The sequence below is a fragment of the Pygocentrus nattereri genome, chromosome 1, assembly GCF_015220715.1.
Source record: "Pygocentrus nattereri isolate fPygNat1 chromosome 1, fPygNat1.pri, whole genome shotgun sequence".
Lineage (NCBI taxonomy): Eukaryota > Metazoa > Chordata > Actinopteri > Characiformes > Serrasalmidae > Pygocentrus > Pygocentrus nattereri.
The window spans coordinates 25,116,206-25,140,849 of NC_051211.1; the positions used below are offsets into that span (position 1 = coordinate 25,116,206).

Below are 24,644 nucleotides of genomic sequence, written 5' to 3' on the forward strand. Positions count from 1 at the left end.
GCATGGCGGCCACGGGACGAAGGTCCTGTGAAGTGTAATGTTACTGGTACAGCATGCAAAAACATTTTTGATAATTATATGCTTTCAACTTTGGGGCAGCAGTTTGAGAAAGGCTTTCTCCTGTTTTAACATGACTGTGCACAAAGCAAGGTCAATGAAGACATGGTTTAATGCGTTTGCTGTGGATGAACTTAAGTGGCCTGCACAGAGCCCTGACCTCAACCCCACTGAACATCTTTGCAGAGAATTGGAATGTTGATTGTGAGCCTTCCTGTCCAACATCAGCGCCTGACCTCACAAATGCTCGTTTGACCTAATGGGTTCAAATTCCCACAGACACATTCCAGAATCTTGTGGAAAGCCTTCCTCGAAGAGTGAAAATTGTTATAGCTGCAAAGGGGGGTGCAGGAGGGGGGAACACCATATTAATGTCGGTGTTTTTGGAATGGTCCAACAAACCTATGTGTGTGATGTGTCCACATACTTTTGTCCATATAGTATATATTATAAACACATTGAGTCTTTACAAATGACATACATCAACACAGAGAACATCAGAGAACAAACGAATGAGACAAAAAATGACCTTAATAAATCTTGTGGTTGCTATAACAAAACTTCACCCATAAAAATACCCAGCTGCAATATTAGGGACATTTTTACCTAGCAATAATTTATACAAGCTGGAGCTGTGATGCACATCCCTGAAAGAGGCTGCAAGGATATTGCATGAATTGCAGTGTTGAAAGTTCTCTTGGATCATTTTATAAATTAAAAAATCATATTTTAGAAAGGAATGGACAGAAAAAGGTCTCCTGTCAGCAAACAAAGATTTTTGAGTAGACTGTGTTTTAAGGTCTTCCACACTGTTTAATCCATGTTCCACACCTCTCTGCTTTCATCTCTAGTTTAGGAAATATAGGTTGTTAGGGGTTCTTGTTAAGGACTTTGTTACTAATTAATAGTGTAGAGGATGGTTTTAGTGGCAAACCTTCTTGAAGGATCACGGCTGGACAACTGCAGGAGTTGTTTGTATCCTGATGTCACCAAGTCTCCAAAACTACATATCGACCTCCATGCCAAAAATCTATTTGGATTGCTTTCCAGAAGACTCTGCTTTCATCAAACCACAGTTGTGTACTCTCTGCGTTACCACCACTGGAACTTTGACTGTAAACAGGTTCTAAGATCAGACAAGACAAAAGATAATTCTGGCTCCAAACACCAGAGTTGCGTGCGGCATTAAAACAGTTAGAAGTCAAGCAGGCAAGAACCTCATCCCCACTGTGAACCGTGGTGGTGTATATGTGATGTGAGGCTGGGAATGGCCCTGAGAATCACAAAAGGATACATGGCAACATGAACTGCAAGAAACAACAGAAGAGATATTTCTCCTTTTAATGTGGCTTCTTTTGACAGGAGGTTAAAATGAGATGTGATGGGATGTGGTAGATATTCCTGAGGGACAATGGTTAAGCGCCACCAAATCCACACTAAAAAAAACGGTTAACTGAGGAAATTAGTATTAGGATTTTGTATGGATGTGCGGGCCAGCATTGTGAGAGAAAACTCACAAATATTATTATGTACAAAATGGTATGATTTGGTGACAGATACTACAGAGGAGCAACTGAGACTCAGGAGTCAGAAGCTAGCAACATTGTGACCTGCATTGTTACCAACATTGATTCTGCAATACACGTATGAGACCTGTGATTCATGCAGAATGTAAATTGAACCTTGTTGTATTGTTTCTTCCTTAATATTTATATTTAACTTTATATCCTGACAAGTATTTCTTTAGAAAACTGAAGTCTGGCTTCCACTTTGAAGAAACCGGTTTCAGGTTATGCACCAGCACTCATTCCCTCGAGCTTTTGTATATTCTTTGGTCTAGCTTTACACGCACAAGCACACAAGCACATATAGCTTTTAAGTAGACAGGTTTTCCCCAGACGAGCTGTTACAAAGGCGAAAGAGAAAGAGAAAACAAATCAGACTTGGACACTTCTTGGTCTAAAGTCGCACTTTAATCCTAACACATATTGGTTGGTTTGCCCACACCCTCCCCTCTCCATTCCCACCCCAAACAACAGGCACACAGAGAGCAATGAGTAAGGGACAGTTCAACAGTTTCTGAACAAAATCCAAAACGAGTTACAAACTCCATGGAGAGCTTCTGAGGTAAGAGCAGGAGAACACACAGACAAAGAGAGGGAAAAAGGATCCTAGCATATACAGAAATACAGAGTCAAAAAGTGACCATCATAAGAGTCGTTATCATCTACCAACGTCAGCATATTTCATGAGGACATTTTCTGAGATATGAGGAAAAAACGAAAGCTTCTGCATGTTTCATAAAAACGTGTCAAGAGAAAAAGTTACGGTGGAACTCTTTGGTTTTCACTGTTGAGGTTCTTCTTTTTTAATCATAAGTAAAATCTTCCTTTGCTGCCCTCATCAAATTACCTTTGGATTAAAGCTGTATTGTTAAAACAAACAAAAAAGTAAAGAAAAAGAAAGGCAAATAACTAAAATGGCATCTACTTTTTCACAAGGAAAAAGGGGGGAAAGGGTGTGCTGTTCTCTTTGTTGCAAATTTTCCATTCTGATATGCGGCATGTCACTTAAATTTGGCTTTCAACCACTGTAAGGTTAAGTCTATTCTAGGTTATTAACAGTATAACTATTGAATTAAATATTTCCATAGGCCTAAAGATCCCAAAGATATTCAACTAATACATGTAACTGTAACACTGGAACTGGGCCAAATAACAAATCTGGCAGCATAGTGCTTTTCTGAGGGATGTAAGAATCCAAAAATACAGAATGTGGCCTTATGACATCTCCAGCTGCACGTAAGTATGTCAGTGTCAGTTATATTTGACCTACATTATGAAAAAAGCTAATATAACAAACAAGGCAAATGAAGTCATTTTAGTTGCAGTGGCTGCTCCTGATCTGTTAGAGCTGCTAACGTCTGTATAAAAGGTCTGTATGTTTTCTGAGTGTCTGTGTGTCTATAACCTGTGGCAGTAGCCCTCAGGCATTAACTTTGGTATCACTCTAGGTTATCCTTTGAGGACACACATAGCTGCACAAAGGAACAAATACGCAAGTAAATGGAAAGAAACGGAACAGCCACCATTAACATATTAAAGCATTTCTTAAAATGTGTAGATTTCATTTGAGTCTGTGGGCCAGAAAGAATAGGAAGCTGTGTAATTGGGGGGAAGTTTGTGAACCCTTTTACTCACGCAAATGAAGCTAATCAAACCCTCTCCTGAGCAACATCTCCTCTGTTCACCTTTTTCAAAAAAGTTAAAGCTTTTGTATTCGTCTATTTGGCATTTCTAATCAAACATGAGGTATATGCAGTAAATCTCTCTTTCTCTCGTAGCTAACTCATCCCAAAAAAAAGAAAAAGAAAAAAGAGGACAGAGGAAAAAGGAATAAGTTAGATCCAGGGTATGGACGTTTGGACCACGCTTATCGCTAACCAATCACCACAGGCAACAGGCTAACTATAGGCTGAGCAAGTGAAGCTTCCTTGAGCCACTTTTCTCCTTTGGATAATTGTTCTTAACTTCTATTTTTCTTCTATGACCCTTTGGTTCAATTGGTTTATAAGCAGTGGACAAATCAGGCAACAGGCATCATCTTGCAACCCCCCCCAACAAAGAAACAGTTAATTTCTGTAGCTAATTTTGGTTTTAAAGAGATTGGAGATTAAGAAGAGATCATACTTTGCATTAATCTCAATTTGTTTCCCCCACATCTTTCCAGTTTGTTTACAAACATTAAAAAAGACCAAATCGATAAATTAAAAAACTGCATAAATACATAAATAAGCCAATAAATAAAGATGAGAGTTGCTAACATACAAATTATCAAACAAACCATCGCAAAAACACCCCCCCACTCCCATTAACAATAAATACAAATCTCTGAATGAAAAGGAAAATCCAAAGAGAGACAGTTTAAAGCTTTTGGTCTAAAGTCATCATTATCGTCATCAACATTTCATAAGGACTTTTTTTAATCACAGCCTTTTTTTACATTAGCAATAAGTAAGCAGTAGAACATAGATCTTTTTTTCCCTACAAAATCTATCGAAGCACTAACAGGTACATTCCCTCTAGAAGTGTATGACAACTGGTTTTACAGTTGATTTGAAACCCATTCCCTCCCCCCTCCCGCTAGTTTTCTCATTGGTTTCTATGCGTCCGTGTTCTTATACATCTTTGAGCAAGATCACGTCGTTAAACATTGTTTTTGGTGACACACTGGACAGAAGGTGTGTAGGCTAACTGGTTATTTTCAGTTTGGTTTACATGCTGGAGAATAGCTTCCTTGACACACACACACACACACACACACACACACACACTCTCACAAACTCGCCCACACACACACGCGCACACACACACACACACACACACACACACACACACACACACACACACACACACACACACACACACAGTCAGCTCACTTGCATTCTTACTATCTCTCCTTCTCTCTCTCTCTCTCTCTCTCTAGAGCACCAATACAGTTAATTAACTGTCTCCCTTCACCCATTGTGCATTGGTTTGGTTGCTATTTGGTTTGTTTGTGTGTCAAAAAAAGGTTTTGGTTTATCAGTTTTGGCTTATTTTTTCACAACATTCTTGATCAAAGAAAAACTTGGAAGCTACATTTTCACAGTATTATTTCAAACCACCTGATGAGAAACTCCCCCACGACAAGATCAAAACAATAAAACAGACAAAATATGAAAATAGGCAATACATTACCCCATCCCAAAAATAGAAACAATGAGACAAGGTCATACAGCATCAACGGACAGACCAAGAAAAGAAAGCAATAAAACAAAACAAAACAAAAAAAAATATATATATATATATTTATATATATATATATATATATATATATATATATATATATATATATTTCGAAGTTCAGTTCAGTGAGGTCAATAAATATTCCTCCGCCCAGGAAAAGAGAGTGAACGAATCGAGGCCATACATAATGGACAGGAGGAAAGAAGGAGAGGGCACGAAGCTCACCGGTCAGTCAACACTTTGAACTGTCGGACTGCCAATCATTACTTGGTCACAACAGACAGGCGCTGCCCCACCTCCATTCTCTAAAAAAGCATCCTCCTTGTCCACCTCCTATTCGTCCACTCCTCGTATTTGGTTTTTGGGTTCCTTTGTTTTGTCATTCAGTCCTTCATTGGTTTTGCTTATATTCATTTTTGGTTTGATCCTTGTGTTGGAAAAGGAAAACAAAAAAGAAATGGAAAAGGAAATCAACAACAGCGACGTTCTGCTTCCTGGTTTGGAGGCTCCCCATCCAGCTTGCACTCGTTGAGCTTCCCCTGCACATCCCATGTGTCCTCTTCAGCCGCTGCTCCACGTGCTGTCATTTTGTTTCCTCTTCTCCTCCTCCGTTTCGGCCCTTTTGATCTGATATCTTCCAAGGCGCAGGAGAGGGGTAGAGAGAGGATGGAGGGCAGGGGGTTGGGGGCTAGGCATGGGGGAACAGCATCGCTTTTCTAAAATGATAATTTCCTTTTCATTTCTTCACCTATTTGTGTGTCTGTTTTTTTTTTCTTTTTTTGACATGTCTGAGGTCTTGTCTGAACACTTGTTAGCCGATGCTAAAAGGTCAGACAAATGCTTTGGTATCCAAGATAATGAGGCTGAGTTATGGGTGTGTACATGATGACAGTATGAATAATAAAAAGGCAGATGATGATATGAAGATGGCAAAGATTTGGGGAGAATTTTTCCCGTGTTTCTGTAAAAGCGCATTATCTCTTAATACTCTTTTGTTTAAGCTACCATATTAAGAAGTAATGTCATTTGAACTTCACAGAGACATTTCAGAATCTCTCCAAACGCAACCTTTTTCATGCCATGGACGGATATGATGATGACAAACAGAAAGACAAAGCTGTCACTGGTTGTGACTGGTGACTGGTATCCAGAATAATTGTGATCTTAAATGCAATAAATCTAACAGACTGACAGCAGAGGTAGAATGAAAAAGATCCGAATGTAGAGAATTTTTAAGAAAAAGTCTTAAGAAAGCAAAAATGATGCTCAGCAAAGTACAAAATTAGAAAGTGAATCTGAAGAAGGATACAAAATAAGTGAAGTACTACAGAAAATGAAATGAAAAGAAACTTGAACAATGATGGATATTTTTGGTGCTGTTTTGTGGAGTTGATGATCTGATCCTGGACGGGTCAGGTTTAAAAAGTCTTTCAGGTAAAGCTTTTCTCTCCGATTTTTTGGTTTCGGTTTTTGGTATTTTGGTTTTGGCAATTTTGGCATGTTTGTCATTGTTTGTCTTTATGTGTCTTTTCTTTCCACTTTCATCGTTTTTGTTGTTTTTTTTTTTTTGGTTTAAACTCTTCCCTTCCATCCACTGACACATGTCAAATGTCCTTTCTTTCCTTTTTTTTCTTTGCCACCCGTTTTTTTTTCAAAACAGTCATTTTATTGGCTCTCATCCCTGCCCTCAGTTTCATCCATTCCAAGAAGTCTCTTTTTCGATTAGAAAGGAGTTCATGTACATTATCATTAATGGCCAAGAAGGAAACTCTGTGATGCCACCTCTCCAAATTAATACAGATCAATTTTTTTTTGGTTTAAACATCCCCCCGTTCTCCTGTTCTCTCCGCCTCCCCCGTTCTCTCACACTCATCCTTCCCTCTTTCAGTCTGTGTATTTTTGGCATTAAAAGACTCAGTGAGAGAGGGAGTGAAGGAGAGTAATGGAGGGAGTGAGAGATGGCTTTGGTTGAAAAGGCGAGGTTTTTTTCCACGGTCCAACTGCTCCACTATCTCCTCCCCCACAAGCGAGCCGACAGGTCACCGTGGGTGTCACTCGGCCATTGCCCCGCCCAGAGGCGGGGGCGAGGCTTCGCTGAAAGAGCAGAATGAAGCGGGACTTGAGCATGGAGAAGCAGAGCATGAATCTGGGCTCATACGGCTGGCACTAGGAGGAGGAGTCGCCCTGGCAGCGCTGATCAATCCCATGCTGGCACCTGCTGCCATGGGCAACAGGGTGGGGCGGTTAAGGAAGAGGGAAGGGCGCAGTCCGGCCCCCGGACCTCCAGCTCCGCCAAGGAACATCTGACCACTGCCCTCAAGAGCTGTAATGGGCATCTGGCCACCACTGGCAGCCAGGGCTGTTAGATGTGGAAAGGACAAGAAAGGAACAACAAATAAGCAAAAACCAAATAAATAGACCAATTAAACTTAGTGGGTGATTATGTCAACACAAGAAAATGGAAATGAGAGCATTCAACAGCATTGTAATGACATACAACAATGTGCTCAGATGACAGTGAAAAGCTTGTTCACTCACACACAAATACATGCATTCAGTGGGAACATGGTAGTGACAATGATCTGAGGGGATGTGAAACACAGTGAAATCCTGCTGTTCTCCAGCTTGTAATAAACTCTTAAAAATAAAGCTGCCAAAAGGGCCTCTTTCAAGAAATGCCACTAAAGAACCCTCTACCTAAAGATCGAGATTAAAACTGCAGTAAAATTAATACAGTGCAGCTATTTTAGTGTGGCAGCCCAGCATTGTCTAAACATTTTGTTCTTCCAGAGTAGAATAAATATTCAAATATCAGCTTCAAATATTGGTCAAATCTAAACATCTCTCCATTGCTGATACTGATATAACTGTAACATCATTGTGTCCCTGATATACAGAAATACATTGATAATTGTGTCTAAAAGCTGAAGTGGTTCTCTTGCTCCTCTACCTTTAACCAACACAGCACACTTGTTCTCTTTTAACAAGTTGTTCTTCTTGCTCTCTTTCACTTCTTAACTAAATATGTATGTTCTGTATTTCTTTCTCCCTGTCTTGCCTCCTGCTCCTTCAATCACAAACCTTGCATGGTAGCCAGGGGGTTGCTGCTGATGAGAGCCTGGTTCATGCCTGTGCTTACACCCATCATTGTGTTCCTGCAATGTGTATGGTTCCATTTATACACAACCACACACACCCACCGACCCACACAAACAAACATACATGTGCACACACATTCACACATGCGGGGAGAAGCAAGGATTTTTAAAGGCATCTCAAAAGTCTACAAAACAGTGAATACAAGTACAAGCCTGTGTGTAAAAGTGCATTTGTCTGCAAGAAAAAGACAGAAATCAAAAGAGCAAGAAAGCCGGTATGTGCATGTCTGCTGGCACATTCCAGAAAGATGAATTCTTTTCATCGCTCTGTCATCAATTCAGTGTTACTCAACGCTTCACAGGGTCTAAGCTGAATTAAGAGATCCACATTCCTTGATTGCCGGAGCACACTGCTAATAGACTGACAGATGTTTCTTCTGTACTTAGGGCAGAGTGAGCCTTGATAATGACTAGTGTATGCCTATGTGGCTGTGTTGCCTTGGAAGCAAAGTTTTATAAAATGCCTCCAGTAATAATAAAGTCAAACAAAAAAAATAATAAATGAACTGCTCCATGAGAAATAGATGTGGCATGGATGAACTCGGTGGAATTTAGGAGATGCCGACCCCTGACTGCTCAAGAATTAAACTGGCCTTTGGATATAATTAATGATTCATGTTGTCACATTTTTCTAACTAGTACAGTGACAATTCTGACTGGGTCCCATCATCTTGTGAACACTTTAGAGCTGACTTGCATGCTCTTTTTGATGAATATGTTTTCTTACACTTTTTAATTAACACCAAGCAGTTATCTACACTACTCAGCCGTGCTTGTCGGCTGAAGGACCTGTTTCAATTTGAATGGTAATTTGATTGTAAATTTAATCCAATGAAGCTGAGACCATGCCATTAATCTTCTGTGTGAAAAATGAACTAGACAGTGTGCAACAGAGTGAGAGACAGTAATGTGCTTACCCTGTGTTGAGACCAGGGTTGCTCAAATTGGGTGGGACAGGGCTTGCTGTGCTGAGAGGAGGCGGAGTCACTGAAGGTTGGGCAGAACTCATCGCTGCATGGCCTGTAGGGTTAGGAGGGCAAGCCACAGAGGAGGTGGGACTGACTGCTACAGAGAGATGAAACACAGAAGCAAAGATCGCAAAGATGCTAAGCAGGCCCAGCTGACCTTGATTTTGGATCAAGATGGCAAGAGGAAAAGATCTAAGTGACTTTGAAAAAGGGCTCATTATTGAGTCATGGAGGGCAAGAGCTTAATCATAAAGGCAACTCACATATACACTATTATCCCAAAAGTATTCACTCACCCCTCCAAATCATTGAATACAGGTGTTCCAATCACTTTCATGGCCACAGGTGTATAAAACCAAGCACACAGGCCTGCAGACTGCTTCTACAGACATTAGTGAAAGAATGGGTCGCTCTCAGGAGCTCAGTGAATTCCAGCGCTGTACCATGATAGGATTACACCTGTGCAACCGTCCAAGTCCAGACATGAAATGACAGAGCGGGGTCAGCAGATGCTGAGGGGCATAGTGCGCAGAGGTCGCCAACTTTCTGCAGAGTCAATCGCTACAGACCTCCAAACTTCATGTGGCCTTCAGATTAGCTCACAAACAGAGTAGAGAGCTTCATGGAATGGGTTTCAGCTACATCCAGGCCTTACATCACCAAGCGCAATGCAAAGTGTTGAATGCAGTGATGTAAAGCACCACCACTGGACTCTAGAGCAGTGGAGACGTGTTCTCTGGAGTGATGAATCACGCTTCTCCATCTGGCAATCCAATGGAGGAGTCTGGGTTTGGCAGTTGCCAGGAGAACGGTACTTGTCTCACTGCATTGTGCCAAGTGTAAAGTTTAGTGGAGGGGGGATTATGGTGTGGGGTTGTTTTTCAGGAGTTGGGCTCAGCCCCTTAGTTCCAGTGAAAGGAACTCTTAATGCTTCAGCAGACCAAGAGATTTTGGGCAATTTCATGCTCCCAACTATGTGGGAATAGTTTTGGATGGCCCCTTCTTGTTCCAACATGACTGCACACAAAGCAAGATCCATTAAGACATGGATGAGCGGTGTTATAGAACTTGACTGGCCTGCACAGAGTCCTGACCTCAACCCAATAGAAGACCTTTGGGCTGAATTAGAGCAGGCCTTCTCGTCCAACATCAGGGCCTGACCTCATGAATGCGCTTCTGGAAGAATGGTCAAAACCTCCCATAAACATAATCCTAAACCTTGCGGAAAGCCTTCCCAGAAGAGTCGAACCTGTTATAGCTGCAAAAGGTGGGCCGATATCATATTAAACCCTATGGATTAAGAATGGGATGCCACTCAAGTTCATATGCATGTGAAGGCAGACGAGCAAATACTTTTGGAAATATAGTGTATGAAAATAAAACCTGTCAGATAAAAAGCAGCAGGTTAGGCTCTTACCTGTAGCACTAAGGCTGGTGGCAGCCTGAGCTAGTCCCTGACTGGACATCTGGCGAGGGAGAAAGAGAGAGATGTGCAGCATGTTAGTCTTCATTATTCACAGCTAAGACATGCTATGTAATATATCAGTGGTTCTTAATCTTTATGGAGTCTCAAACATTTATTTTAACTGAAGAGTAACCAAAAGTTATTTTCTGGGTGTTATGCCACAGTGCTCTAATCCAAATATATGTTATTTAAAAATGTATATGCCATTTATTCTCAACTCAGCCTACCTTAGATAGAAGCTGAGAAGCTAGCTGGTTTTCAAACAGCTTGTACTGGCAAAAAAAGTTGATAGAAATCATGGTAAACTATTATAGCACTATTTGTGAGTGCATTTTATTAGAAAATCCTAGAAAAACCTAGAAAATCACAGAAGAAAATAACCCCATAAAGGGGAGCCTGTCCATATGATTAAACTTTGCAAAATGAACATTTATTTGTGGAAGACAAGGCTGTTTTAAGTATACCTGGTTTAGAACCACTGGTGTATTTGCATAGCAGCGTAATAAACCAGGTGCAAGCTGAGATGGTAAATTCAATAGGGAAAGTATCAATGAATGTCAATTATGAACTGAATTTTAATAACCAAATTGATCATCTGAAAAATTAAATGAATTTAATTGATCTGAAATGTAATTAAATGGTCACAGGCTTGATTCCCTGTCAAGGCAAGCACAATACACTACACCAACAAGAGTCTTTGTGCAAGCCACCTATAACATTATCCTGTAAGTTGCCTTGGATAAGAGGATCTGCCGAATGTGAATGAATAATTTGACCTTTTTACAACACACCTAGCACCAGAGAGACACATATTCCTCCAAAGATCTTGTCAAGCAAGGGGTTCAGGAAGGGAAGAATCAGAGGGTGCAAAGAAGTGAGGAAGAGGGTGGGAGAGGGGTGTGGGTGGGTCGTACCATCTGTGGGCTGTAGCAGGGGGGTTTGTGCGTCGCAGGGGGGGGCTGGCTGGGCAGGGGAGGGGTGGCGCTGGAGGGGTTGATGCGTTTCTCTTTCTGCCGGCGGTTGCAGAACCACACGCGGATCACCTCCTTCTCCATGTTGAGCTGCTCAGCCATCAGAAGGATCTCCTCTGAGGTAGGCTTCTGGTTCTGTATGGATTACCACACAAGTACCACATAGAATGTTCAGTTTAACTATACATAGTATGCAGATATGAATCTTGCTAGAACGTCTGGTTATACAATAAATAATGTACTGTAGTTAAAGTGTTTTTTTTTTTTCAAACTATAGAAAAGTGAAGAAATGTATATACTGAGTTTTATGAGCTTGCATTTCTCTTGGAAAATGATGTGATTGTTCTAAAAATCAAACCAACACATGATTTTTTCAATATACTTATGATTATAGTTAGCAGCCTCAAAATCATGCAGTATGTGTTTTTCTCTGTTTGACACAGACCCCGCAATGTTGTGTGGTGGCACTCTTAACAAATTCTGAGTGTGTGTCTCACCGTCATAAAGTTGCGCTCCAGGGCCACTCTGACATTTGTTTCAATGCTGGTGCGTTTCTTCCTGCGTCTTCCAGGCAACCCCTCAAAGCCCAGCATTGGAGAAGACAAGGAGCTGGGACTGGGCAGCATGTTATCTATCGCCATGGTTTCTGTGGATACACACGCATGTCAAAAGCCAATTTATTAATAAGCATTTAAAATGCACTTATGCTACCTTACATATTTGGTCTGTGCAGCTTACACCCACTACCTCTCAAACCACACTCACCTGCATCACTCAACCATTTCTCCAGCAGTGGTTTAAGCTTGCACATGTTCTTGAAGCTGAGGTTGAGTGCCTCAAAACGAGAGATGGTGGTTTGACTAAAGTCATTGCCATACAGCTTTCCCATAGCCATCCCCACATCACCCTGCAAGAGAAGTGTGAATAACACACACAAACACGATTTGTCATCAGTAAAATTAGTGTCAATCAATGCCACAGCATGGTCAGTCTCCTTGGTTAAAGCACACACACACAATGTTAATCAGTTAGCTTTTAATTACTTCAGTAATTTGTTTAATTAGTTTAAACTAACACACTGATAAAGAAAAGACAGTACAAACATTCTTGTACCTGCTAGATGGTTGTATATTAATTTACAACAAAGAAATAAGTAGGGATCTGAGGTATATTTATCTAAAAGTAAATACCAGTGTGACTATGTTCCATTATATTAATTTCATTACCATGCCATGATAAACTCAAAAACAACAATATATAAATTGTCCTGCCTTCAAGACAATTCAAACATGAATTACTTTAACGATTCTTATATGCCTGGCAAAAAGCAGGCACAATACACTTACATAACAATGAACATTCTTCTCCTTTTTTGCCTTAGTATTAATTATTTTTTGTTATAGCAAAATACCGTCATAGTGGGGATGTTGAGCTTTCAATCTTGAGTTCATGCCACACAAGGGGCAAAAAACAAGAACCTACTACAAAATGCATAGTAGTGGTGCACTCACAACCTCTGGTTTCAAATTACTAAGGTGTTTGTCTTGGGCACAGGGCTGTTTGTTTTTGGTCTAATGGTATGAACAAAACAGTGAAATGTAGTATACTGGCATATTTCACATTAGATGCCATTTTTTATTTTTTGTCTAGACACACACAAACACACACACCTGCGTGAAGCCCAGCTTAATCCTCCTTTGTTTGAAGGTGCGAGCGAACTGCTCCAGCTCCTCCAGGTCATTGGGCTCTTCGGCATGTGGGGTCACTGCAGCAACTGAGCTCATGGGCGAAGCTGCCGAGGGGGTTGAGCTAACGGCACTCTCAACGCTCTTCTCCCTCTGTAACGACCACAGCCTGTCGTCATGACGGCGCTACAGCACACATGGGAATAACAAACTGTGATCTTGAACACTCTTGTAGTTTGAGACCACAGTCCCATCTGCAATAACACATTTCTCTATCTAATCATCCACCCTTCCACCACACAGTAAGGTTACTAGATTATAGCATTAAGCAAATCTCCCAAATACAGCAGAAGGAAAAAAACACTGTTCACTTTTAATGTTGAATGTTAAATGTAAAGATAATTCCAAGCAATTTTGGAACATTTCTATTGGACAATTCATCATGAAAGGAAAAAAAATGGAGAATTCTTTTTTTTTGGATAGTGACACAATCCATGTACTCCTCTTACATGCTGTAAGTGATAGTTTAAAGCAAACTGAAACTCTAATTAGTTTAAATCTAATAACCCCTTTTCAGTCCACTTGGGTTAGCAAAAAACAGACCTAAAGAAAGGAACATAGTGGCTATTTCAGAGTGAAGCCTAAAGGAGTACTCTACCTGTGTCTGCATGCTCAGTCTGGGTGGGGTGGTCAGAAGGGCCCCTGGACTTTGCTGAGGTAGTGGAATCAGATTTGGCGTTGAAAGCAGACCTGAGTGAAAGGGAGAAAGACAGAATAAATACACACAAAAATGAAATGAATATGCAGGATATTTGAATGGCAGTCATTAAAAATGAAACTTGAAAATAAAAATAATACATTTGCATCGAGTCTTTATATGCATGTGCGTGACTCACCCTGCTGACTCTGTTGGGCCTGGGGTAAAAGGAACTGGGCGGGAGACTGCAGAGGGTGCCCTGGCATCAGAACCAACTGCTGCAGCTGTAATAATTGTTGAATGTCCTACAGGGAAGTTAAATATTAATTTTCATTATTTTTCACTTTAATTTCAGTCTTCCTTCCCTAAAAGGCACAAACATGTCGCATTTATCCTATCAAAATCTTCTTTTGATATTTTTTCTGTAATTTAAAACCAGTAGTCACCAATGGCACTGTATGAATCTGTTGAATGAGATAACAGAAGTGGGCTAACTGACTTCAGTTAAGAAAACATTTCTCCTTCTTGTTAAAAAGTTAAGATTTTCAAAAGATATATGAGATTACAAAATTGAAAACATCTGTTTGAAAGTTCTAGCTTTATTGCATTATTGATTGCTGCCCTGTAATTTTCTGATATTTGGCATTGCAACAGGGGAGACAGGAACCTGGGCATCCTTCCATTGCAAAATGCTGCCAATTGACTTCTTGGGGTTACCCTACCATGGATGCCTCCTAGAACTGCTGGGATCCAAACCTGAATCTAAGTTGTTAGGTGCACCTCTGCAAAGCTAAGCATAAGCTTCAAATGCTTCTATGCAATTAAAAGCACAATCACAGTGTCAGCATTTCTCGTTCCTGCTGCAACATTTGCAATGAAAAATCAATATAAAAAGCACATAGCACATTCTCCTATACAAAGAGGAACAATCCAAATTGAAGCATCAGTCATACCTGGGCAGTGAGCTGGATTGGCTGTGAGAGGGCAAGCGGGGGTGGGGCTTGAGTGGGACTTTGTTCAGGTTTGGTTTGCTGCTGGATCTGTGCTGGGGTCTGGCTGGCTTGCTGCTGCTGGGCCTGCTGCTGCTGATTAGCAGCAGCGGCTGCTTGGGCAGCATGGGCAGCATGGGCAGCGTGTGCAGCGCTGGACTGCTGGACAGCAGCAGCCAGGAGCTGTGCCTGGGCTTGCTGGAGCAAAAGCTGTTGCTGTGCTGGGAGGAGAGCTGCCAGCTGGAAGCAGGAGCAAGGAATGGAGAGAAAGACCCAAAAGAGGGGAGAACAAAGGAGACAACAGTGTCACAGAAGCAGCAGCAGCTGAAGCAGCATTAGTGAAAAGGCTTCATATATGTTAAAGTAGCCTCTGTGTGGAATTGCAGGGTTGTCGAAGGGTAAGTTTAAGTGTTAGAGCAGCATGAAACATTTTTAGAAAATGAGAGGGAAAAAGAGGGAAGGAATGTACAGCTCAATTCAAGTATGGTCTTAGCAAATTACTTAAGTTGTGTGTTATAAGATGTAACATGTTAAATACAGTGTGGCCAGACACTAAATGGACAACAACCTTTTTGGCTCTTTTCCTGCATAATGACAGTGGTAATGCAAGGATGTGTATTAATTTATTCACATATCACTGTCGGAACAAACCCTCATATCTCCAAACAGGAAAATGAAAAAAAAAATTCCTTAATATTCGATGTACATTAATGGAGAAATGATTTATTATTTAATTATTAAATTATAGCAACTTTGGAGCATTTCTGTTGGTCCATTCATCATGAAATTTTGACACAATGTAAAAGACATATAGGGATTGTAACCGTATATGCCTGTCTACCAATTTCAGGGCTGTAAGACAATTAGCTGCTAAGTTGTTTCTTGTCTATCGCTCTGGGGTTGTAATCAGTTCACGCACAACAGATGATGATTCTACATGTGGTGATTGCATCTGGAGACTATTGCTGTGTCTTCTCAACATGAAGGTCAAAGAAGTGCAGATGGCAGTAAAGTAGGCCATTATGAGGCTGAAGGAATCTATAACACTCACACACAGACACTGCAAAAAGATCAGCTGTGTCAAAATCAACTGATGGATGCATTGCTAAAAAGGAAGAACATACCGGTGGTCTTAACATAAGCAAATAACCTATCTGACCATGGAAAACCCCACTAGTGGATGAAAGAACTCTTTCAATCATGTAGAAAAATATGTATTCACAAACAGATGCAAAACTCTCTCCAGGATGTGGGCAGATATGCTACCAAAAATGAAAGAGTACACCAGCATGACCTCAGAGAGTTTACCACAATATGCAACCAAATACAAAACATCATAATTTCATTTTAAAACTGATTACATGAGATCCCCCTCAAATGGGAGAACTATGAAGCCCAAAACGTGAGAACTTCCTGAAGCACAAATCAGTCTAAATGACACAAATTCTGTCAATGACTAAGTAATTACACACTGTACTATATTACACATTTACAACAGTATCATCTCTGCCATTTCTCTTCACAAAAAAAGCATTGTTTAGTATTGAGCTAATAAGGTGTTACAAGTCATTTAATGAAAAGAAAATGTCAGAAGTAATATTTAATTGCTCATCAACCCCTTTTGAATTTGAGTTTAGGAGGTCTGATGTTCTACATTTTAAAAATGTTCATGTATTGGCCTTTGTATGGCCATTACCAGATATATATGTGTTAAATATTGGATCTCAGCATCAGCCCACAATTCCCATTTCGGTTCATCCCTACTACATAGCCACAGTGTTGCCATTATGTGTGTGTGTTTGAGTGTTTTTGTGTGCATATGCGTACCCCAGCAAGCTGACTACCAGCCAGCATGAGCTGCGTGTGTGGTAGGGTGGGCTGAGCAGGGGGAGGTGGTGGAGCATGAGAACTGGGCATCTCGGGTGGTTCTTCTGTTTTAACCTGTAACACACATAGAGGGTAATTAAAATGAGTCTTCTTTAAAATGAAACATATTCATTCTACATACAGGTGCATCAAAATGAAGTATGATTTAAAAAAAAAAGTGAAATAAAGAACAAAAGAACTGCACACACAATCTGCAAATTAATCTGGTGTGCGCCATGGGTGGACTCTAAAACAGGAGGTTATATGGTAAAAACATTTTATGATACGCATCACAATATTTTGACACAGACACAATGTATTAGCAGTGCCGCAAAAGAGCCAGCAAAAACTCTGGCTACAATGATTTGTATTTGACTCCTTAACGTCGCAGGTGTGTTACCTACTAAAGCTTATTATTCAGTAACTATAGGGACTTAAGTGCAAATGGGTTGGACTATTATTAGGTTATAGAAGTGTGTAATAAAACATTGGGCCCGTCAGTGGGCCCTGGCTTTTTTAGGGGTTAATGTTTGACATAGCACGCTAAACTTTAAATTAAACAGGACTAATTATGCTCATTTTGTAATAAAACATGTAATCGTTCTGTGTTAAGTATGGATGTTATCCACAATGTGCTCAGAAAAGCAAACAAAATGTATCATGATAACAATAAAATATCATCTTAGCGCCCCTTTTATGCTAAAATGTGACTGAAATATGACAAGATATATTGTCAAATTAACCAAAATTTAAATAAACCTTTCCAATTCAGCCACTTAGTTGTCTACAGTACGAAGTTCACAGTTCTTATTGACACATCACTCACAAATTCACTCATTCAATCACATACTCACGGATGTTTACAAAGAGGTAGCAGCAGGGCCTGTCCAAGCAGTTAATGCTATGCAAATAGGCACTCCAGCGGCTGTGACTGTACATCCACCAGCTTCAACCGTCTCACTCTCCTCTATGCTTTACCACTTCTTACTCTTTGCCTTACACTCACTTACTCATTCTCTCTCTCTCTCTCTCTCTCTCTCTCTCTCTCTCTCTCTCTCTCTCTCTCTCTCTCTCTCTCTCTCTCTCTCTCTGTCTCTCTCTCTCTCTCTCTCTCGCTCTCTGTCTCTCTCTCTCTCTCTCTCTCTCTCTCTCTCGCTCTCTCTCTCGCTCGCTCTCTGTCTCTCTCTCTCTCTCTCTCTCTCGCTCTCTGTCTCTCTCTCTCTCTCTCTCTCTCTCTCTATCTTGTCAGACATCTGGGTGGGGAACAGTCATGATGAGACAGTCATTCAGTCTTATTTGCATATTACTGACTCTTTAAACAGACTCACCTGAGGGTTCCCACACGTCAAAAGAAAAACATTCCCACACTGGCCAACGCACATGTTCCAAAACAAATTCACAAACCTCCACGCAAACGGCCCATCTACCTACCTACACCCCACACTAACACACTAACACACTCACCTTTATGTGGCTTGGGGTCAGAGAGAGGCAGAATGGACTCGTTTTCATCGGCTGGGTCTGAGTGGAAAGGAGGAAAAAAAAGACCAACACACAGCAGGCGTTAGATTTCGCATGATACCACAGACGTAACCGTGCCTAAATACGACCACAAAAACCTTCCAACTGCATCTGCGGAACACTGGTGGAACGCTTGCAAAATCAAATATTTCTGATAGATAAGTGGATATCATAGACTGTCAGTAGAAATCCCCAGACCTTCTGCCCCAATTCACTGCATTCCATTTACAATTATGATTTAACCGCTAAAAGAACAAGAACAAATCACAACATAAGTTGTGAAATCACCATAACATACAATTACGACAGAGTAAATTCTGATTTATTCTTCCTGTTTTGGTGAACAAAGAAATGTATATGCAAATATTTTGCTATCTATTTAATATTAATCTTGCCCATAAATCAGCATAATTATATGTAAATAAATTACAACCCAAACTGATTACTTTGTAAAATACATTACTGATAACTTAGTCATCTCATCTGCCCATGCATGCTTCTTTCAATAATATCACTTTGTTACTAAGACATGGCTTCTTATTTATTGACAGTACAAAGTCAGGATAAAATGAAAAATGAAACATGCGGTATCTAGGAGAGGGAAAAAAATGACACACCTGATCACTAGCCTCAGGACTGTTCCTCTCGGAGTCTGTAAGAGAGCACGCGCACAAACACACACACACACACACACACACACATGCACACACACACACGCACACACATGAGGTCAGAGCAGTGCCTCAGGCTTCGGCCCTCACATCAACAAAGAGTCAGCTGGTTAGCCAGAGGCATCACATTACTGGAATACCACAGAGCGTTTAACCTGGGTTGACTGAGTGTTTAGGTGTGTGTGTGTGTTTGGGTGTGTGTGAGAGTGAGTGAATGCATGTGCTGTGTGTGTGTGTGTGTGTGTGTGTGTGTGTGTGTGTGTGTGTACACACGTGCGTTGGCCTTTATTGTGGCAAAATCAGAGACTCCAGCTGACTAAAGTGTTCTGAGGATCTGATTCATGCTTAGTGGAAAATTTGAGAAATGTCACAAAACTGGATCCCATCAGCAATTCACAAACACACACACACACACACACACACACACACACACACACACACACACACACACACACACACCTACAAGTACACTGCATGAAGAAATTAATCACCATCAGTAAACGTGCACAGTATGCCTTACTTCTCCCCCACACATGCTCATGTTATAATGAATCACAGAATTCACACAAATTCACTGTCATACACGTTTTCAACGAAGCAAACACACACACACACACACACACACACACACACACTACACACACTAATTTTACCTGTGCTGTCTGCAGGAAAGTCAGCCCCAGTCTTCTCATCCTCAACTGCTTTAGACATCTTGATATCTACTGTGAAAAGAGCAAAAGCGAGAAAGAAAATATCTGATGTGAAATCTTTGGCCGTGTCATTGTACTGTTGCAGGAAATGGCAGCGAGGCTCAATGTCCACTCATCAAGCACGACTGCGCTACACAGTACCAGCATCATGCTGAGACCCTGCATGAGGAAGAGACACAGTAGCAAGGACAGTGGGCAGTATTTTTCCTTTCACACTTGGCTAGAAAAACAGTATGTAATCACGGTTTTAACAAAGCCGAGTATTTCCAGAATGCTTGTTTACATTGCTAACCTCAATGCTAAAGTAAAGATTTTAATGTTTGAAATTCTACATTAAATGTTCATATAATTTAAAGGACTGATTTTTTTTAAGTGTTAAAAAATAAAAACTGAAAAAAGTTACAAGGTTTTGACAATGCAAAATGGCTCGCTGGACTGCTCATGTTAAAATAAAAGAAACACACACCCACACCAGAACAAATCGGTGCCAAACAAACATGGAACAAATGTAATGCTGTGCTGATGAAAAGGGCAAACCAAATCGTCTCTGTACTATTAAGAGATGGTTACCAAATAGTAGCAGGAGAGAGGAGATTTGTTAATAGATGAACTTTCTCCTTAGCTGTGACAAATATATGAGATTTTAAAATAATCATAGAATTTGGGACACCCCCAGTGTCCTAAATGTTTCTTAATTGCCAGACACTGACCAGCTGCTGTTCATTTGAGGTGACTTAGTGAATTAGCTCACCCTTGTATTTCAGTTTAGTTAGGGACTGATTTAAAGAACTAGTAGACAGACAAAATGAGAAAGTAAAGGAAAGAGAACTCAAATTTCAAAATTCAGGAGTCATTAAAGGAACGTTAACATATGTTTTCACATAAATTTTCAGCTGACAGTAAGTGCTACAAATCAACACTGTAACAGGTAAAAAGCTGGCATTGTTCAATTTATAGTAGGAAAAAGCACTAAGCACTGAGTTTTGTTCCAAAAGCAACACACACACGCATCTGAGGGAGATTTATGTGAGGGGGGGGCACAAACAAAAAATAACTGAGCTTCTATATTATACAAATTATATATATATATATATATACATAGTTCTTCCCTGTGAAATGGAGAGGTTTAATGCACAAACAATTACAGATTACTTGTAATATAAGAGACTGTTCATTCTCTCCCCTCCAATTTCCCTTGTTCAACATCCTTCTGAGGCACCTGTATTTCCTACACCTTTTCTGATGGAGAGACATGCCTCATCCTGCATTTTATACACACACACACACACACACACACACACACACACACACACACACACACACACACGCACACACACACACACACACACACACACACACACACGCACACACACACCTCAAGCTACTGAGAGAAAATGAGAAAAGGGGTCTCATCTAGCAGAGAAGTGCACCTTGTTTTCCACAGAGGGACTCCAAGCCTCTTTTGTTCCATCAAAGCCTGAAATCTGCACTTACCTCAAATAACCCCAAATCAACTAGAGACCATTTTGCCATAAACAGGCTTAGATTAAATTTCCCTATATTTCACAGATATGGACTAGCACTGGAGCACATTACTGAAACAACTTGTGGATGTGTTACACCAATAAATCGTTTGATATGTCTAAGCAAAAAGGGATCTAGAATTTATAACGATGTCAAACCCACTTTAAAAGGTTATTTAAAGAATCATATACAACACATTTTCCGTTTCGGAGAAGAATATTGTAATCATGCAAACAACCGTGTAGGCATTCAAATGTTTCTGAGTTGTCATGGCTCTGTATTTATCCCTCGCCTTTACTAAAGAGCTGCTAAAGGCCTACATGATTTTTAATGCTTAGGTTGGACAAATAGAAATTAACTTTCTTTCTGGGTGGACAAAAACGCAGTCTGACTCTCCAGACGTAAAAAGGCATTCGAGTGGAAAGCAGCGGAAACGCCCTGAAATAGGTCGCTGAAGAAGTCACGGAATCTTCGTTATCACGACAGAAAGGGACAGACACGTGGATCTGGTCGCTGTTCTCGTAAAATGTAATGTAGATGTAATGTCACCACGTTCTGCCTACATCTCCTCCGCACACTCCTCCATCAGTGACCTCCGCGTAACGAGGCGAGCTGCTGTCTTTTCTCTTCACCCCGTGCGCGCGACTGACGCTCGGGCTCCGTTACTGTTACTGCCCCTGTCCAGCATCGTCGCGCTGCGCTCTCCTTCTCCAAAACGGAGGGAATGCGCTAAAGCAAACGCTAACCCTAACGCCTCTGCCCCTCTCAGCGGTTCACTGACTACTCCTTTAGTCACGCAGGCCGCCGAAGCTGAGCGGACAGATTCACTTTCCGACCGAGGTTTTTGTCGTAGGCTGACTGAAACTCGCAGCCTCCGCCACCCACCGACTTCACGTTACTAATTTCGTCTGGCTTACTCACTGATATTAAAAAAAGCAAGCTCGCAAAATTCAACCAGGCTTTCCAGCAGATTTCGGCTTTGTGTGTTTAAGCATTTCAAGACAGCAAAGACATTCACGGATGCGCGGAAAATCCCGTCGACGCCGAAAGGCCCCACATTTCATGAAGACAGAGGTAGTTAGGCCGCGTGAGGATGAATAGAAATGATCTGGGCGTAAAATGAGTGTTTTGGTCGATGCGATTGAGGCAATGAGCTGCTCTGAGTCTTAAGGCTTCTTTTAAAAACATGATATTTAAAACACCGTCTGTGAAAATGAACAGGGACGTTTCAGGCAGCGAAATACTGTTTTCATGATATCCACAGTGCAGGTTTATCCAAACGTGCAAACATGCCAAGGCGGATTTAATGACTAAAGACATGCAGGCTGAACGACAAACACATCACATCCATATAATACTCCTTTTATTTCTGGACACTCCTTAGACAGTCCTGCTCCGTGTATGGTGGATTTCAGAGAATGGGTTTTCTTTCTGTAGGTTAAAGATTAGACACCGATGAGATAGTGGAAGGTAATACGACCGTATGGCGAAGACGAATGAGTGTCACTTTCTTACCCACAAATATCTCTGCAGTGACTCACAGTAACGTTACGTACAAACTTCCTGCTTCTTGTGGTCTTCCACACACCAGCACATGTATGTGGGTTCGTGTGTGTGTGTGTGTGTGTGTGTGTGAGAGAGAGAGAGAGAGAGAGAACCGTTGATTCACCCCATACGTTTTGTCAGCCATATAGCAATCCAACGACTTGTTCATGCTTACTTTAATTTCTAAGACTCAAAACAAGAGGTTCTTTATTTGCAGGTTGACAAACGTTTTGGGTGAACCCTGCATGTGCTGCTGGTGGGGAAGAGAGACAGAGAGGTCAACCAGACTGCAACTTAACCTAAATTGTACGACTCACACACACGAAATGCATTAAAATATCCTATATAAAATATTCCTAAATATACATCATTAACTACACACTGCTTTAGGGAAGCATGACTAAGATTAAGCTGAGTTTAGTTAAATATTAGGGCTGGACCTAAACTTTGTTACAGGCGTCAAGGTCGTAAAACAGCTTAGCAGATCTCATCATGTTTTCCATCTACAATTGAATCATAACTAAATACAAATAAAATACTAAAATATTACTAAGCAAGATTAAAAACTACTAGCAAATAAAATGTCTAGAATAAATGCAAGTCAACATGAACACAGTAAACATGTTATTTTTTGCTTTCAAAAAAGCAGGTGATGTGATGTAAATGAGTTAGAAGAACAAAGGCTGGTTCTAGACTTTACCAGTCACAGCACAGATTTGGTTAAATCCAGCGCCTGATTTAACTTAACATAGGCTTGATTAGCCAAACCAGGTACTGGAAGATAACTACACTGGTAGTATATATCAGTGAGTGTAAAACGTGGCCAAAATAAGTCAAGTGAACATACTGACACACATATATTCACTACTTACTGAATTAATATTATTTGTATTTATTCTAATATTTTCTGAGCAAACAAATGCATGATGCCCATCCAGATAATCAGCAGTACATTTTTTTTCAGTGCCTATAACGTTTGCACCACATTGCGATAGATTTCCTAAAATAACTAAAATACACAGTCTTCTTAAAAAGAGATAACTATGACAGAAAAAATGCACTTAAAATGATTAAATAAACAAACGTTTCTTCTTAAAAAGTAAATCTTAATGAGTATAAGTATTGTGCATCCAGAAGAATACGCTCATATGGCCTGATTCCAAGGTCGATGTGTTAGCATGTCATAGCAGTGGAGGAAATTGGCAGCAGGAGTTTGCTCCACTCAGAGCAGAAGTTCCAAGAACTTCTCACATATGGAGTAAATGATGTCAACCCTATGTGCCTCTGAAAGCAGACATGCACAAATGCACTGACCACATTCAATCATTAATTCATAGCAGCTACACCACTGTATGAGCCCTAGAACACAAATTTTGTGGACAGATAGATGGATGGACACACACACACACACACAAACACACACACACACAGTAAACTATGTGGTGTCCCACATTCCTCTGGAGAGTTGGCCTTGACATTTCATTACTATTGCTCTTACTCCAGCTGGTTTTGATGTTCTCTCATTAGCAGAGTACGTTACCAACGGCAAAGCTAATTAACCCCTAAACCCTACCTCAGGAGAGATCATTAGAGAGAAAGGGAGAGAGGAGGGGAGAGAGAGAGAGAGAGAGAGAGAGAGAGAGAGGGCAACACACTCACCTGGAATCCAGACATTTTGCCATGGCCGCCATTTTATAAATAAACTGCAGTTCTTTGTCTTCTGCTTCAAAGTTGTGAATTTGTCAGCGTGGAGAGAAGGACTCACTCTTACAATCGTTCCAAACAATGTTGTACGGAGCAGTGGAGCAATGTCTTGCCATCCGTTGTTCTAATTAACCAAATGAATGCAAAATCCAACATGAATATTTGTTTGATGTAGTTCAGCTTTGAATGGTGAGAACTTTTTAGCCTAAATCAATAGACCTGAATACATAATCTGAATCTGTGTGAGGCCAGCAGGTCAGAAAGATGAGAGTGATTGATGATAAACAAGACACACACACATACACACACACACACAGTCACTCTCT

The 24,644-nt window shown here is 40.7% G+C and overlaps 1 protein-coding gene across 4 annotated transcripts in view; it reads right to left on the reverse strand.

Annotated features, from left to right (window-relative positions):
• Nucleotides 1-5,572: 5,572 nt before the first annotated feature.
• The window catches only part of LOC108433744 (POU domain, class 2, transcription factor 2), a 47,450-nt gene continuing 28,378 nt past the window's right edge, over nt 5,573-24,644 (reverse strand). Inside the window, exons 2-16 of one of the 4 annotated variants that reach the window (XM_037546659.1) lie at nt 19,489-19,554; nt 18,782-18,816; nt 18,108-18,164; nt 16,605-16,718; nt 14,742-15,017; nt 13,988-14,093; nt 13,750-13,841; nt 13,077-13,277; nt 12,172-12,313; nt 11,904-12,052; nt 11,350-11,541; nt 10,388-10,436; nt 8,920-9,067; nt 7,926-7,999; nt 5,573-7,203 (exon numbers count right to left, since the gene is read on the reverse strand). In XM_037546659.1, coding sequence (XP_037402556.1) covers nt 6,896-7,203; nt 7,926-7,999; nt 8,920-9,067; nt 10,388-10,436; nt 11,350-11,541; nt 11,904-12,052; nt 12,172-12,313; nt 13,077-13,277; nt 13,750-13,841; nt 13,988-14,093; nt 14,742-15,017; nt 16,605-16,718; nt 18,108-18,164; nt 18,782-18,816; nt 19,489-19,554 — 2,009 coding nt within the window. In that variant the 3' untranslated portion in view covers nt 5,573-6,895. Of the gene's footprint in view, nt 7,204-7,925; nt 8,000-8,919; nt 9,068-10,387; nt 10,437-11,349; nt 11,542-11,903; nt 12,053-12,171; nt 12,314-13,076; nt 13,278-13,749; nt 13,842-13,987; nt 14,094-14,741; nt 15,018-16,604; nt 16,719-18,107; nt 18,165-18,781; nt 18,817-19,488; nt 19,558-24,644 lie in introns of all 4 variants that reach the window. The other 3 variants (XM_037546693.1, XM_017708502.2, XM_017708501.2) reach the window with 3 other exon arrangements.